Source organism: Prionailurus bengalensis, chromosome C1 (assembly GCF_016509475.1).
Source record: "Prionailurus bengalensis isolate Pbe53 chromosome C1, Fcat_Pben_1.1_paternal_pri, whole genome shotgun sequence".
NCBI classification, from domain to species: Eukaryota; Metazoa; Chordata; class Mammalia; order Carnivora; family Felidae; genus Prionailurus; species Prionailurus bengalensis.
The window spans coordinates 11,287,570-11,301,792 of NC_057345.1; the positions used below are offsets into that span (position 1 = coordinate 11,287,570).

The window sequence follows — 14,223 nt, forward strand, 5'->3', positions numbered from 1 at the left end:
CATGTGAATTTGGTTTCCTTCCCAAGACAAAAGAAGGGAGGGCTGGGCAGTGACCGAAGTGACCTCTCGGTGGTGTCCCCCCGGCCGCCGCCTCAGCACTAGATGTCGCCAGGGAGGGATCTGCACGGCAGGAAATACTGTAATGACTTTGAGCCATTCACGCGTACGTTTTCCCATGCCTTTCTCCCTCTGTCAGTTTTAGGGTATGAATCTTAGGAGCCATGATTTGTGACCTTGTTCTCTGGACGTAGAGATAAGCTGCTAGAAGCCAGTAGATGTTCAATGAAGACACCTCATTCCCACCTGCCCTGAGTCAGGCTCGAGGAACCTCCAGTCGTGTCTCTTTAGTAAACTACCAGACCTGTCTTTGTATCAAGGAACTTAAAATTTCTTTTCAACAGTTGTATTTTGAACACTGTTACCCCCAAAGTGCTGTAACTTTGGGCTCTCTTTTGTGACAAGTGACCCAAGACTTGTTCTAGACTCCTGTTTGGCAAAAGGCTTACTTTGAGCTTCTGGCCTAGATTTTGATATCTCAGTTGCTTTCACTCTTAACAACTGCTTCACCAGGAACAGGGTCCGACCCACCATCAGCACCCAGCTTGCAGAGCTCCAGTGCACAGTGGATCACACCAGCCAGCTAGAGAGCTTGCCTTTTTTTCTTGTCTTTTTTCTTTTTTCTTTTTTTTTTTTTTTTTTTTAGGGCAGAACCACCGGTGGAGTTTGAACAACTTCCAAGAGTGGTCAGTTCTGTCAAAGTAAATTTGCCCTTCTATAAAAGGAAGGGTCGGAATCACTGATGGGACATTTACTGAGTTAGTATCTCTTTAATCATAATTGCTTGAAACTAAGCGATTTGGATCCTGAATAATTTAAATACTGAGCTACAGTGGCAAGTAATTAATTATTTAAGCCCAGGAGTTCCTGTAGTTTCCGTGGAGTCTGTAGCTTTATTTAAAAAAGAAAGAAAGAACGAAATCACTGCCAGGCTGCATTTTTTTTCCACAGGATCCTCTAAAAATTGGATGCTCGCTCTGGTGGCCATATCTCCTGGCACCTGGCCCAGGCAGGCGTGATTAAGGGACTCATTTGGTTCCTCGATGCACCGTCCTCCGAGTTATTTTCTAGGTCTTTTGTGGCCACGTTGCTGATGCGAGTGGTGTTTTGGTTCAGTGGTGGGCTTTGATTTTTAACTTCTGGTACTAATGGGATTCGTGACCTTCATTTCTGAAAACAGAATCTCCCCAGCTTGGTTCACTTTAAAAATGTTTCCCATTAAAATCAAAAGCACCTTCGGACAGTTAGCCGCACCCTCCTTTGCACTGAGAAAGGAAAGTAAGAATAGGATTAGAAACATTCCTGGCAAATTCTTCCACTGGTCTGTTTGGGGCTGAAAGAGATGTCCCCCAAGAGGACACTAGGGAGGTTTTACTTCGACTGAACTTCGCCCTTGACCACCCAAGCCTATCCTCCTGAACGTTCCCATGAATTTGTCTACTTTTGTGTCAAATGTATGAGCCGCTGTCCCACTCGGCCAGTGCCACCTTTTCCCCTCTTGTGTGTAATCACACAGACCTGATGTCAGCTTTAAGTTAACTTCCTGGCCTTTGAATATGTTGAGACTGACAATGTTGTTTTATTTTTAGAAGTAGGGTTTTCTGGTTGATAGAGACTACGCATCATGTTTAGCGGATGGGGATGAAAACTGGCCTAAAACAAGTCTTTGTAGAATACACACCTACTTACAAATATTTTTTTTATCGTCCAGGTGCCGGTGGCATAATTTGTCTAAGGGATTGTCAGCTGTGAGTCAGCAGCGTTTCCGTAAGACCACCTTGACTTCCATTAAGCACCACGGTCTCTCTCTGCCATCACCTACCGACTGTGAAAATTTGGCCGTACTTTTCAAATTAACAGGCTGATTGCCTCCTCGTTCAGCACATACATGTTTTTCCTGATTCAAAAAGAAATGAGGTCTAACTGTGTTTTAAGTGATTTGCTTTGTTTGGGAAAAGAGATTGGAAGCAGACACTCAAATTTTTTCCTAAGTAAAGTTCTTTAAAAGCTGATGCAGAATGTCTTTACAGATGAAATAATTGCTCGCATCCAAATGCCTGACCTTGTCCCTTGGAAACAAATGCAGTGTGGCAGCTGTGAATCTGTCCACTCAGTTTGTCAAGGAGGAGGATGAAACTTGAGAGAGCGGTCTGAAAAGAAGGTGAATATTTTGCACTTTTGATACTCTTAGGAACAAATAACTCACTTGGCAAATGGTGTCTTTTTTATGTTGTTTTTGTTTTGTATTGTGAACAGGCACTGAAGCTGATGTTATTTTTGTTTTAAGAATATTACAGACTGGAAACAGAAATAAACTATTTTAATGTGTGACGATTACGGGTCGCCCTTGCATCAGGAAGAGGAGGATTTGATCGTGGACCCATTCTCAACAAAATTGAATTTGCGTGTAACTCAAACACATGCCTGAATCTTCAGTGCAGATCTCAGGAGCTGCTACCCTAGAGGGTGGGCCAGCGCAAAGAGCAGATGATGCGAAACTGAGGCAGGGAGTAGGTTAAGGAAGTGTCACCAGGGGCACTTTGGAGGCCACCCGCTGTCTGGTTGAAAAGACATTCCATGCGCCCTCCTGGGCTGTTGGGTGGGCAGTTTCTTTGTGAGAGTCTGCATGTTACTTTCAAACTATTTGTTTATGTTCACAAATGGCCTAAAACCCAAGCGCAGGCCTGAGTTCCTCAGGAGGAGCCATAGTGTAAAGGAAGAGAAACTGGAGACATAGGAGATGTTTATACGGGATTCTGTCCTATGGGTTTTTTTTTTTTTTTTTATTTCATTTCTCCAGTTTTTAGATAATCCTAAACTCTGGCCCTTGTAACAACACACGTGCTTCTCTTTAAGTCAGACTCCTTAAAAATATTAGCTGTTGGATCAGACTTCTACTGAATGCCCTGATTTTACAGCCTCCAGTGACACTCTAGCAGAAGGTTTTACTGGCATAAACTTGAGTACTCAGGCCTCTTGCACATAAATTCCTGAGAACCTGTCATCGACACAAGCTGCTGATTTATCAGGAAGAGCACGAGGTTCAGACGACTGTCACTTTGGGGAGCACACACAGCATCTCAAACAGCAGGTTAGCCGCCAGGAGGGCCGTGTTTCCTACAAAGATAAAAAACCAAAGGTGAACACCGAGCCAGCGGGCCGAGCCTCTCGCTTGCCTTTGTGCTGCCCTCCAGATTCCCTCTTCTGCCCAGCCACCCTGTGGACACGCTTTCCCCTGAACCAGAAGGCTCTTTGTTTACAAACAGATTCCCACCCCAAAGGAAAGCCTATAATAATGGTGTGTATTGTATTTATCACCTACCCTCCTCCGAAGCTAACAGGCCTCAGTCTGTAAGTTCTCTAAATTGAAATTGTTGGGGCGGCCTCTGCTTTGAATATCTCTCCTAAACCAGCTAACTGCCCACTTTTTTAATATTCATAAACATCACTTAGGCCGCGGCAATTCACTTCTCCATGAAACAGCAAAGGAGGAGGGGGGGCTGTGCTATCCCACTCCCAATTACCTTATCACTGTTCCTGCAGGCTGGTTTTCCTTCTGCTGACGGGAGGGCAAGCTAGTAAGAGCCACCTACCTCCCAGGGGTGTGTGTTCGAGTTAATTAGCTCACGTCTGTAAGGTGTGGAGCAATAGGTTTATTTTCTTCACCGCAGAACACGCGCGGCAGGTTCCCAAGTTATACAAAAGGACGCAGCCATCTTCTACTTCTTAAGCAGATTAATAGAATTTAAACTCGCAGCTGCTTACGGATCACAGTACTGTCGCTCACTCACCAGAAGGATCATAAGGCGGTGACACTTCCACAAGATCACAGCCCACCACGTTCAGGCCTTGACAACCCCGGATGATTTCCAGCGCCTGTCCAAGACCAAGCCTGAGTTGTCCACAGCAGTCACCATTGACCGGGAAAAGCAACTACAGAGATCTCAGTGGATCTCTCCCAATGCATGCCCACCCTTGGACCTGGAGCTGTTGCTTCCGCTCGATAAACGTTTATCAACTGCCAGGCACACTGCTGGGCATCACGTAGACACAAACGGCCAACACACAGCCCCTGCTCCCGAGGGGGTCCATCGTGTGACGATGGACACAAGCAAACCAGTCATTTCAACGTCATGCATGAAAGGCTGCAAGAAAAGCAAGCGTAGGGGTCCCTGGCTGGCTCGGTCAGTAGAGCATGCAGCTCTTGATCTCAGGGTTGTGAGTTCGAGCCCCGTGTTGGGTGCAGAGATTACTTTAAAAAAACAAAAAACAAAAAAAACACAAGTGTAGCAAAGTATAATACAAAAACCACCCAAAGAGCTGGGGGAAGCCCTCCCCAAGGTGGAAACACTTAGTTCAAGGAATTGACCAAGCAGATTAGGGATAGGGCAGCCTGGGCAGAAAGACACACGCAAAGACCCCAAGATGGAAAGAAATACCAGTAGTTGGATGTGGCCAGAAGACAAGATAAGTGAGGGGGGATGGTAGGGAGAAGTCACGTCATCTCAAAGAGCTTCCATTGTGCCGGTGAAAAGCCCAGAAGAATGATAAACTGAGAAATGAGCATTGTGTCTTAGAAATCTCTCCGAGGGGAACTGATGGAGAATGGCTCGGAAGAGGTAGTTGCTAACATGCCCCTTTCTTAGAGGAGATAAGATCACTGATAGGTGTAAGTGGCCTTCATTTATTTACTCAAGTGCCTTTGAGTTCCTACCCTTTAAGTCAGGCACTGTTCTAGACTGAGGGGTGGACTGGTAAAATAAAAGCCCTACCCTCCTGCAGCTTACCTTCCAGTTATAACCACACTCCAATTCTGCCTCCTGCATTAATTTATACTCAGCACACCTTAAGAGATCTCTATTTGGGGGCCACCTGGGTGGCTCAGTTGGTTGAACATCCAACTCTTGATTTTGGCTCTGGCCATGATCTCACAATCATGAGGGTCCGCACGTCAGGGTCCACACTGGGCACGTCACCTGCTTGAGATTCTCTCTCCCTCTCCCTCTGCCCCTCCCTGCTCATGTGCACTCGCTCTCTCTCTCTCTCTCTCTCTCTCTCAAAAAAGGAAAAGAGAGAGCTTTATTTGGATGTTTCTAAAACTCTTGAACTACCTTGGTAGGTAGTCCCATAGTGAGCACTTTTTAAATTTAACCCCCAAAAGATAAGTTCAGTGTTTTTAAGAGGGGATGCTGCAAACTGTCCCCATGAACCAACTACAGGTGATCAGAGGCACAAAGCTCAAATAACAGACAGTTATGTCCCAGAGAAGAAATGAGGGCCTTTGCCAAAATCAGTCCACTCCTCAGGCCAGAAGAGTGTTCAACCTGTGGTCAGCCCTGAGCAGAGTAAAAGCCCAAGTGCTCTGCTTTTAAAATCCTATCCTGATCCTGAAGACTCACTACACGTCCCAGGAAAGTGGGGGGCGGGGGTGTGGCGGGGGGGGGGCGCTGGCTAAGAATCCTCACCCCCAGGCACTATCACTGGTGAAACCTCCTTACCTGACTAGGGGTGAGACCAGCAATTTCGGGCGTCCCTGTCCCCGGGGCATAGGCGGGATCCAAGCCGTCAATGTCAAAGCTGATGTACATGGGTTTGCCTCCCATCTGCTGCCTCACTTCCCCCATCAGAGGAACCAGGGACTTCATCCAGCAGTCTTCAGCCAGGACCAGCCGGAAGCCCTGAGGAGGCAGGAAGTAAAGAGCAGGAGGTCGAGGCTTCCGCATGGCAGCATTTACGGGGCATTTCTCCTGTGCCAACCCCACGCCAAGTGCTTGTGGACGCTTCACACGTGACCCCCAGTCTTCACGAGGACGGAACGGTCGTCCCCACTTGACTGGTGAGGAAGGGAGGAACGACAGCTGGTGAAGAAGCAGGTAGGAAGTCGAAGCTGCCCCAGGGGGACGGGATCAGAGAGCAGCTTGGCTGGGACGGGAGGGAGAAACTCGGGTCAGCTCGTGGTAGCACCTCCTCCAAGACTAGCCCTGGCACACTCTGAAAGCAGGGGACTTGGGTCTTTCCTGTTGGGATCTTGTCACACGTGTCCACCTAGGAGCCACTCTGCCCGGTGGGGAAGAGGACAAGAACTGAAAAGGTGGCCGCTCGCCTTGGCTTTGGGCCTCCCGGCTCTTTTCCAAGCCAGCGATGGCCCAGGGATGGGTGTGTTTCCGCCCGCCTCCCCACCCCACGGACGAGAGGCCTCCTTTGCCTCACGAACTAACAGCCTCGCGCCTCTCGGCTCCACGTGACCCTCTCGATGGACACTCGGCCTTCCGTCCCATTTTCTGAATTTGGTCACTGAAGCCCCTGTTGAATCTACAGCTACCACTGAGGGGGCACCGGACAGAAGGGCACTTTGCAGACTGGGGACAGAGGGAGGGGCGTTTGGTTTGTCACCTGGCTCCAGCTGTATCTGTAGGGATCCAGGGTCACGGCAGAGCCCCGGATGCCGATCTGCACCACACGCTTACAGTCCAGGAGTCCCTCGTCCACGCACCGGCGGAAGGGCGTCCCGTGATAGACCTTCTCTCCTAGGGCCTTGTCAGCCGTGTCCGTGTGGGCATCCACGTGCAGCAGCCCCACGGGGCCATGCCTGATGACAACACACAGCTCAGAGGCCAGACCTCCTCCTGGGGCCTGAGCACAGCCACCCCCTAGGCCACCGAACTTCCAAACTTCACAGTTCATGGCCACGGAGCGGAGACCTGCCATCAGTTACCGGCCTTGCAACTGGTTTCCGTCTGCAAATCGTTTAGCATCTCAGAGCGATAAACTGAGAGAAAGGCAGGCAGAGAACAGACAGGTACTGAAGCTTACCCACCCACTACCTAGCACCACGAATTTTCTTCACTTGGAGACGGAGAGGCCCAGGAGGATGAGAGGGAAGGATGGGGGCTCAGGTGAGCTCGGCTGAACTAATCAGAGCCTTTCTACAACCAAGAAGCAGGTTCAAACCCAGCTCCCTCTCCATAATCTCCATCAACCCTGCCGGCCGCCCCAAAGAAACTTATCGTCTAAATCGATGCTGGGCAAGCCCAGCCTCCAGAAAAGACTTGAGCCCACCCACCACCAACCAGAAGGCTGCCCACATGTCCTTCCCTCATATGGATACTGGAGCCGCCACCGCCTTGGCCCTTCTGCCTCTTCTTCAAGCTAATTAACCAAAGTTAGTTCGTCCCTGGTAGGCTTCCATTACTAGAATATCCATTTTCTCGTTCTCTGGGGAAGGGGCCCTTTCGGGAAGAAACGGGGCCCCTCCCCGGCAAGCAACATCATTGTGCATTTGGCCTTTGAAGCAAAACAGAAACTGAAGTTAACTGGGGTTGTATATTTCACGAGGGGCTCATCTTCCCAAAACAGAGGCACAGGCTGAGCATGCATTCACCAGAGCCGATGTAGGGCAAGCCAGGGTGGCCAGAAGTGTTAAAAATAAATCGTCTTGGCTCCCAGCTGGTGACTGACAGAGACACCTGGAGCTCGCCCGACCTTAATTTTGATCCACAGAAGCAACTCAGCCGGGAATTTCCTATCACCCCAAATAACCTGAGCCAGCAGAGGTCACTCAATGCCAGGGAGTCGCAAACAACTCATTCCCTAGCCCCTGAAGTTTGAAACCCTGTGTGGAACCAGACGCCTGGGACTTACTTTTTGGCCATCGCTTGCAATATAGGATATGTGATTGTGTGATCTCCACCTGCAAAGAGGAAAAAGAAAACATCTGACATGTGGATAAGATGGGGGGGGGGGGACCGTGTATTTTACAGAGCAATCCTCAAATCGCCCAACGGTGCCACCCTTTTGATTGGACTGAAGAACTATAACATACTCAGCTAAAATGAGATCTCGTTCAGTGGTGGGAAATTGGCCACGGGATACTCGGGATTACATTGTCATCCAAAAGAGGAAACGGGCACCTGGGTGGCTCAGTTGGTTAAGCACCCGACTTTGGCTCCGGTCATGATGTCACGGTGCGTGGGATCGAGCCCCGCGTCGAGCTCTCTGCTGACAGCGTGGAGCCTGCTTGGGATTCTCTCTCTCCCCCCCCCCTCTCTCTGCCCCTGTTGGCTCTCTCTCTCTCAAAACAAATAAATAAAATTTAAAAAGAGGAAACAAATTAAAGCTTACAGGTAAGATGTCTGGAACAGCTCTGTCCAGTAGAGCTTTCTTTCTGCAATGATGGGCATGTTCTCTAGCTGCACTGGCCACCGTGGTGGCCACTCCCCACATGTGGCCACTGGAATGTAGCTCATGCCACGGAGGAGCTGAATTTTTTCTTTTATTTTAAATAATTGTATTTAATTTTATTAAATTAATTTTAATTTTAATTTTATTTTAATTTAATTTAATTTTACTTTTTTAAGTGTATTTATTTTGGGAGGAAAAAACAGCACGAGCAGGGAAGGGGCAGGGAGAGAGGGAGAGAGGGAGAATCCCAAGCAGGCTCCTTACGGTCAGTGCAGAGCCCGATGCGGGGCTCGAACTCACGAACCGGGAGATCATGCCCTGAACCGAAATTGAGAGTCAGCCACTAAACCAACTGAAAATTAGTTTCAGTTTCAATAACCACATGTGGCTAATGGGCACTGCACTGGCCAGCTCAGTAAAGAAGTATTACGATGGATGACCATTAAAAACAACAGTAGCCACATTTACAGAAGCTCAAAATACGCCAGTCAGGATGCGGGGCACTTTATGTGCGCTTTCATTATGTGGCCCTCACACAACACAGTGAGGTAGGTGCCATGATTCCCATTTTACAGGTGAGGAAATGACGCAGGAGGAGCCAGGGAGGGGTAAAGCTGAGATTTCAAACCGTGTCCCTCCAGAAACCACACTCCACACCACGCACGATGTTCTGCAGGCTGGGCCCACGCTTCTGGCAAAAATACATTTGGATATTTGGAAAAAGATCTGTGTCATTTTAACTCTTTGTGAACTGGAAGAGAAAGAGAAATGGAAGGGTGGGAGGGGTGGAGGGATGAGAGGAAAACTACTCCGTAGGTGGACAGAGACCCTGACTTGGAGAAAATGCCCCTTCGCACCTCTCTCTCAAAGTCATATAAAAGCAGGTTCTTGAAATAGTTAGGAAGTCACAATTGAGTCCCTGTTGTGAGCCTTCCCCCGGGGCCTGGAATGGAGGAGGGAGGTGACAAAGGTGAGGTGCATAGAGGCACTTGCTGGGATGCAAAATTTAAGGGACACAAAAAACAAAACAAAACAAAACAAAAAACCTCAGTAATTAAGATAAATACTAGTTTAATGTAATACTTTTAAACTTCAAAATCAGTACCCCCCCCAAAAAATCCATGATAAATTTTAAAGAAAGATAGGATCGGTAACACTGCTCTTCTGAGCCCTATGGGAGCCTCAGGCAAAAGGGAAAAGTCAGTCATATTTATTGTTGACTTTTTGGCACCTCCCCCCCCCTCCCCCCTTAAATTTTGCACTAAAGCAAATGCCTTGCCTGTGTGCTGACAGCTTAGAGCCTGGAGCCTGCTTTGGATTCTGTCTCCCTCTCCCTCTGCCCCTCCCCTGCTCACGCTCTGTCTGTCTGTCTCTCTCTCAAAAATAAATAAACATTAAAGTGAATGCCTCGTTTGCCTCACCCTAGTCCATCCCTGTCAATCGTACCAGTCCAAAAATGTAAATATCCTCTCCCCAGGGGAGAAGAAACATTAATTAGAGGGGCGCCTGGGTGGGTTAGTTGGTCGCGCGTCGAACTCGATCGTGGCTCAGGTCGGCTCAGGTCACGATCTCGCGGTCGTGGGATCCAGCCCAGCATCAGGTTCCGCACTGAGTATGGAGCCTGCTTGGGATTCTCTCTCTCCCTCTCTCTCCACCCCTCCCCCACTCAAAATAAACACACAAACAAACAAAAAGGATTACAAATTCTCTTTCCTATACCGTCTCCATATTCACCGCGGCTTGCCCGTGACAAATAAACCCTCTTTGCAGAGAACTGCACTTGCCCTGGTAGATGTTATTACCCAAGGTCAGAGGAATACAGCCAGCTGCTACGATTTTCTGATAGGCCTCTCGAATTAGACGGCAGCTGTCCTGAAGGTTGTAAAGATTGACATTCACATCACCTAGATCTGCAACCGAGAGGGACTGGAAGGGGAGGGCCCCCGTGCTAGGGTTGGTTGTCCGAAGCATCACGGATTCTTCCCTGATCCGCCGGGGTCCAAATCTGGAGGAGGAAGAATCATCCTGTGAGCCATCCCTGAAAGGTCAGAGGTCCTACCTCGGCCGGGGTTTCTCAGCCTCTGCACTGCTGATATTTGGGGCTGGATGAATCTTTGATGTGGGGGGGGCCGTGCGGTACATTGTGGGATAGTTCCCCTGGTCTGTAACCAATTAGATGCCAGGAGCAAGTTGTGATAACCAAAAAGTCCTCCAAGGACACCACCAAATGTCCCCTGGGGTCAAAATCATCCCTGATTGAGAATCACTAAAACCCAGGCTGTATACTGAAGAGATTAAAGGCACAGACTTGGAAGCCCACCCATCACCAATTTACTAATTGGCATTAGATAACTTCTTCATCTCCGTGAGCCTCAGTTTCCTAATCTGTAAAATATTTACCTTCCTGGATGTTATAGGAATGAAGCGAGGTCATCTATGCAAAGCGTCTTGCATTTAGTAGACATTTAATCAACGGTGGCATTTCTACTTCAGATTATTCGTCTATACAGTATTTACGTCTGTAAAGTGGCTGAGCCCAATCAGACATAGCTGATGCTCACTATTTAGGAAAACAGACTTCACTTCCTCTGCCATGATCTTAGGGAAAAAATGCCTTGGGGCGCCTGCCTGGCTCAGTCGATAGAGTTTACCACCCTTATCTTGGGGTTGTAAATTCCAGCCCCACGCTGGGTGTAGAGGTTATTTAAAAATAATTTTTAGGGGCGCCTGGTTGGCTCAGTCTGTTAAACGTCGGACTTTGGCTCAGGTCATGATCTGGCGGTCGTGAGTTCGAGCCCCGCGTGGGGCTCTGTGCTGACAGCTCAGGGCCTGGAGCCTGCTTCTGATTCTGTGTGTGTGTGTGTGTGTGTGTGTGTCCCTTCCCCACTCATGCTCTGTCTCCCGTTCTCTCTCAAAAATGAGTAAATGTTTTAAAAAATTAAGAATTTAAAAACTAATATATATTTTTTTAACCTTAAAAAAAATAAAAGCCTCGTATTTGAGCAATTCTTGATCGGGTGCCATCTAGATCAGGTGCCATCGGCATTGTGTGATGAGGGAGGGGGGAAACCAACGTCTGTCAGTGGATTAGGGGCGTTCTGGAGCCGGCACCAGCTTCCACCCCCACCCTGGCTGAGGGGAGGCGCCGTCCGTGGGGCTTTAGCGCCCAGTGGCCTCGGGTGGTCCGGCCACGTGTCCCCCAGTCCTGCGGGCCTTACCTCGCCCCCGGCCGGTTGGAGGTCCCAATGTCCAGGGGCACCCCGACGAAGGCGGCGTCCAGCCCCTGGGGGGAGGCCTGCAGCGGCAGCCGCATCATGGAGCAGACGCCCACCGGCCGGGCCACGACCTCGGAGCTGGGGGGCTGGTTCCGGGGAGCATCGGAGGCCCGGCGGCGGGGGCTGCGGCCCAAGTGGCGGAGCCCCACGGCAGGACGCGCGCCCCCGCGGGCCCCCAGGCTCCGGGCGCAGCGGGACGCCAGCCGCCGCAGCATGTCACCCGCCGGTCCCCGCAGCGGCCCGAACGGCCGACTGTGCTCAAAGGGCCGGCGGCCTGGGGATCAAGGGCGGGTGAGGGGCCGCGCTCTCCCCGCCCCCTCTCTGGACTTCGGCCTCCGGCTCCCTCGGTAAATAGAACCGGGCCCCGCGGGACGCCCCCGCCCCCACCCCGCGGCCACCGCACTGTCCCTGGGGTCTGCGCCCCGCAAAAGCAAGCCCTTGGCGCCTGCTTCTCCCTTTCAGAGTAATCTTTTTTAAAAGCAGAAAGAATTAAAGGGGGGAAAGAAAACTTTCTCTAAGGAAGAGAAATTGGAAATGCATTTTTTTAAATAATGTGTTACAAAATGTCTGGGGTAAGATTCCCGGGAAGCAGAGTCTCTTAAGTTTATTTATTTTGAGAGAAAGAGAGAGAGCATGCGCAGGGGAGGGGCAGAGAGCCAGAGCGAGAGGGAGAGACCGAATCCTAAGCAGACTCTGCACCATCCGAGCTGAGCCGCAGGCTGGGCTTGAACACCTGACCTGTGAGATCAGGATGCGAGAGGAGATCAAGAGGCCTGTGCAACTGAGCCGCCCAGGAGCCCCAGGGTGTAGAGTCTTTCTAAATAACCTTTTTTTAAAAAGGCCTTAGAGACCAGCTTGGTGAAGGTCACACTGCCAGGGGGCCCCCTAATCTCCAGTCCTCTTTATTTCGGGGGGGGGGGGGGGGGGACCACCAGGAAAAGAAAAAGTGACTTGTCATGAAGTTATGTGAGCCATGGGTGGTGGTATACATTTTTAATCTCTGGAAGTTGAAATTGAATGGAAGAGGCCCGCATTGGCTTTAAACGGTAACCTTCATGGGGCGCCTGCATGGCTCAGTCAGTTGAGCGTTGGACTTCAGCTCAGGTCATGATCTCTCAGGTCGTGAGTTCAAGCCCGGCGTCCGGCTGTGCGCTGACAGCTTGGAGCCTGGAGCCTGCCTCAGATTCTGTGTCTCCCTCCCTCTCTGCCCCTCCCCTGCTCATACTCTCTCTGTGTCTCTCAAAAATGAATAAATGTTAAAAAGAAAAAATTTTCAATGGTAACCTTTACATGTACGTCACGCCTTAAACCCACACCGCCCAGCCTCCACTCTGCACGATGGGGGCAAAGTTTCCTAATGGTCAGTCCTGGGTGTTCAGTGTCGCAAGAGGGCTGCAGAACAGGTCCCTGCCGTTTTCCAGAAAAAAAAGCGACCCTCCCTTACCACCCCTATGGACAGATTCTACCACCATTTCTCCCATGGTGTTTGTCCTGGCTGTATCGTTTTCTTTCTTTCTTTTTTTTTTTAATTTTTTTTTTAATGTTTATTTACTTCTGAGACAGAGAGAGACAGAGCATGAGTGGGGGAGGGGCAGAGAGAGGGAAACACAGAATCCAAAACGCGCTCCAGGCTCCGAGCTGTCAGCACAGAGCCCGACGCGGGGCTCGAACTCACAGACCACGAGATCATGACCTGAGCCGAAGTCGGACGCTCAACCGACTGAATCCCCCCGGGGGGCGCCCCCCAGTTGCCCATTTTCTGACTCCCCACCTGGATGGTCTGATGGCACCTCAGGTGGCCTGTGGCTCAGCAACTTTCCACCTCCTTCTTGATCCTGCTCTCTGCCCAATGCTTTGCTCAGTCCTGGTGGTTCCCTGCTTACAAGACCCCCACTGGCTCCCTCTGTTGTTACTGTGGTGCCAGCTACAGCTTTCCACTTGGTGTCTCCACTCTCCCACCAGATAACGCTTCCTGAAGCCAATCCACTTTTTTTTTTATAATGTTTCTTTTTGAGAGGAGAGCGAGAGAGAGAGAGAGCGTGAGCGGAGGAGGGGCGCAGAGAGAGGGAGACACAGCATCAGAAGCAGGCTCCAGGCTCCGAGCTGTCAGCACAGAGCCCGAAGTGGGGCTCGAACCCATGAGCCGTGAGATCGTGACCTGAGCCGAGGTCGGACACTTAACCGACTGAGCCACCCTGGTGCCTCGCAATCCACTTTTTAAATTCTGTTTCCCTTTGTGCATCTTCCAGTACTTGGCTCTCGAGCCACTGTTCACCTTACACAGCCCTCACTTTCTTGCCTCCAGTCCTTTGCTCATGCCATCTCCTCGCCCGGAAGGTTCTCTCCCACGACCCTCATCCCCACATGCCAATGTTCTGCTGAAGCCCGTGCTCAAACCACTGTCTCTGGAACTCTTAAAACCCTTAAAATTCTCAGTTTTCAAGTATAGGAACTGGGATCAGGAAAAAAAGTGAAATCCTCGCTCCGCGATCCACGTATCTCCATTACTTAGGGCAGGAGAGAGAGCTCATTCGCCTTTCCGCCGGGCTTGGGGGGACAGCTCAAGGCAACGCTCCATCCAGCACAACGTCTCTTGGCAGTTTCATGCTTGATCTTGCAAATGTGTGTGTGTCATTCCATTTCGTAATACGTTTATGTTAGCATTAAAACATTTGGTATTATTTACCAGCTAAATGTTCCCCCCCAAACT

At 50.0% G+C, this 14,223-nt stretch overlaps 1 protein-coding gene across 4 annotated transcripts; it reads right to left on the minus strand.

Moving 5' to 3' along the window:
* Nucleotides 1–2,796: 2,796 nt before the first annotated feature.
* AGMAT (agmatinase) lies at nt 2,797–12,068 on the minus strand. Of its 4 annotated transcripts, none has more exons than XR_006296492.1 (8): nt 11,457–12,064; nt 10,041–10,243; nt 7,699–7,747; nt 6,451–6,646; nt 5,556–5,735; nt 3,849–3,933; nt 3,582–3,722; nt 2,797–3,174 (listed from the first exon to the last, which is right to left on the minus strand). XR_006296492.1 is itself a non-coding variant. In XM_043573829.1 (7 exons), the coding sequence occupies exons 1-7, from the start codon at nt 11,726–11,728 to the stop codon at nt 3,101–3,103; spliced, it is 1,059 nt and encodes a 352-aa protein (XP_043429764.1). In that variant the 5' UTR covers nt 11,729–12,055; the 3' UTR covers nt 2,797–3,100. The 4 variants fall into 4 exon arrangements, 2 of the variants coding, with proteins under 2 accessions (XP_043429764.1, XP_043429765.1); XR_006296493.1 differs by having other exon boundaries at nt 3,582–3,687; nt 11,457–12,062; XM_043573829.1 differs by lacking the exon at nt 3,582–3,722 and having other exon boundaries at nt 11,457–12,055.
* Nucleotides 12,069–14,223: the final 2,155 nt, after the last annotated feature.